The sequence below is a fragment of the Caenorhabditis briggsae genome (genome assembly GCF_000004555.2).
Source record: "Caenorhabditis briggsae complete genome, chrII, whole genome shotgun sequence".
Lineage (NCBI taxonomy): Eukaryota > Metazoa > Nematoda > Chromadorea > Rhabditida > Rhabditidae > Caenorhabditis > Caenorhabditis briggsae.
This window is the reverse complement of record NC_013486.2, coordinates 6,859,960-6,862,447: the sequence shown is the minus strand read 5'-3', so window position 1 is coordinate 6,862,447 and position 2,488 is coordinate 6,859,960. Positions and strand designations below refer to the sequence as shown.

The window sequence follows — 2,488 nt, the reverse complement described above, 5'->3', positions numbered from 1 at the left end:
GGACGGAACTAAGTGGTTGATAAGAGACAATACCCAATCGGGAGAACAGGAAGAAGAGCGAGAAGAGAAGGTTTTGAGCTTTGGGTGCTTTTCGCGCGGGATGGAAATTCGAGATTTCAGTTTACTCTGGGGTCGAAACTTATGAATTCAGAAATAGTAGACAAGCTGATGCGCACTTTGGTTGTAAGAATATCAAAATTGGCAAAAATCGAATTTCATTCAAATACCAAAATATATATATATGTATAAAGATATATAATAATCACATGTTGATTCGAACATCGAATATCACAGAAGATATGTCGCAACAACGCAAAAAATAACTGGGACAAGAGAAAGAGGAACATGAAAAACGTAAAAAGGAAAACTTAACGACAAGTTAAAGCTAGTGGACCAAAACAAAAATAATGAATATAAGGTGGGAAGAGAAACTATTAACTAGATTAAAACAGTCGACATCGAAAACTATAATAGACAAGGTTGAAATGAAGATAATAGAAGGAGAAGGCAAGTGAGATGGGTGTGACTGATGTTACTTTCCAACGCGAATATCTCTTTGGCTGAAGGCTTCCACACAACAGTCGAGTGCTCTCCGCGAGCATGGAAGACGTGGCGTCTGGAGGAATTCAGTGATTCGAAGATTCCATGGAGGATACCCGCAGAGCGTTGGAACGTTGCCAACTTGAAGTAGAAAATCTGGATCACTAAGGTGGAATTTGTCTTCTAATGTTTTCGAGACCCGATCTACTGTTATTTCGTCCTCTTCACGGCATAGCTGGAAACATAAAATGCTCTTGTGAGCAGTGTGTCTTTTCGAAAAAAATTTCTCGAGAAATGCCTTTTTCGAGAAATTTTCGAGGAATTTTCGACAAAAATTTCTCGAAAAAAATTTCTCGAAAAATATTCCTCGAGGAATTCCTCGAAAAAATTTTGTCGAGAAATTTTTTTCGAGAAATTCCTTGAGGAGCCTAAAATGCAACCCTGGCACGGTTTTGCCGCACGGTTTTTCTGCACATTTGGACACGGTCATGAGGGGGCGGAGCCTAAATTGCAACCCTGGCACGGTTTTTCTCGACTCCGCCCACTTTCCCCGGTTTTTTTCCCCGATTTTTTCTTTCCCCGGAATTTGCGGGGTCTCAACTTGGTTCATTTTTATGCTAGAAAGTTCATCTTTCCACCATTCGAACGCTCTCTTTAAGCTTAACACAATGAAAGCCACTTTAGCACATATAGTAGGCGGGTTTTAAAATGATTTGACAAAAGTATATCAAAACTCAACAGAAAAATTTTGAAGTTTTCGGTCTCTGGATCGGCGGGTCAGCCCGGGCTCGGGCTGGGCCGGGATTTAGCAAGTATGGTTTTTTCTGCTCCAAAAATAACTTTTTCTGTGTTAGTTTTCTTGCTCGGCAACCGATACCATTCGATTCCTCTCATGATTCTACGTATAATACGCCTAACTGCCGAGCAAGCTTTTCAAAATTAAGCCGTGTAAGAACCTCCAAAAAATCTGCCGAGGTGGCTTCCACCACAGGACACCAAGTAACTCATATGTGACGAAAGGGTGGCGGCATTAGTAGTGTTCAAAATGAAATCGTCTCGAAAAATTCTTCGGAAATTTTTCGAAAAATTTCTCGAAAAATTCCTCGAGGAATTCCTCGAAGTCGTTTCGAAAGGACACACTGCTTGTGAGCGAGTTTTATTTAGCAACCTACCATTTTGCATGCTTCTACAAGTGCACTCTTTCCCATCTTTCTCGACAAAACGTTCACTTGTAAATTGGTGAGACCACTGGAGTGCAACCGTTTACCATCACAGAAAAGATCGGCACGCTGAAAACTTGCATTTCTATTTTTCTATTTGATGTCTCACCGTAAATAGACGACAGGCTTGCTCTATTTGTCCGATTTGAGATACTAGTTCGCCAAATGGGTCATATAGGGACAGTTGCCTGATTCCAGCTGCTACACAACTATCCATGATTTGTATAACTTCTGTCTGGAAATAGTTTGAAATGGTTACTCAATTCCTTCCCGTCTACCAACCAAATCGATCAGTCTACTTTCAGTGAAACAAACAGCTAAATGAGCTGGTATTCGGATTTTAACGTTTTCCATCTTTCTATTCTTCATGGCAATCTGTGCCCATAGCGGAGAATAACCGAGGAAGTTACAAACGAGCATCACCAACCAATAAACGGCTCTAACCGCTGCCACACAGATCCCCGCTACATCTAGCATCTGCAAGAAATTATTGTGTTCTTCTCATGTTCAATTCTCAAAGAAGTACAGTAAGACTGTCTCTTTTTGGAGTGATAAAAATTGTCAAATTTAAAATTAGTGCTAAAAAATAACAAACTGCATTCTTACCACCTTGAAACTGCGAGAAAACACGTCAAGATTACAAGTACTGGTGGTATATTGACCGAAGCTATTTTTGATGGAAATGATGGCAAATTTAACAATAGCGAATAAATACAGTTCATTTGAAT

The 2,488-nt window shown here is 40.0% G+C and overlaps 1 protein-coding gene across 1 annotated transcript; it reads right to left on the bottom strand.

Annotated features, from left to right (window-relative positions):
* Positions 1-532: 532 nt before the first annotated feature.
* Positions 533-2,237, bottom strand: CBG03250 (the record flags this gene model as incomplete). The annotated part of the gene is made up of 4 exons (XM_045242220.1): positions 533-826; positions 1,713-1,829; positions 1,870-1,995; positions 2,043-2,237. The coding sequence occupies 4 exons, from the start codon at positions 2,235-2,237 to the stop codon at positions 533-535; spliced, it is 732 nt and encodes a 243-aa protein (XP_045092082.1).
* Positions 2,238-2,488: the final 251 nt, after the last annotated feature.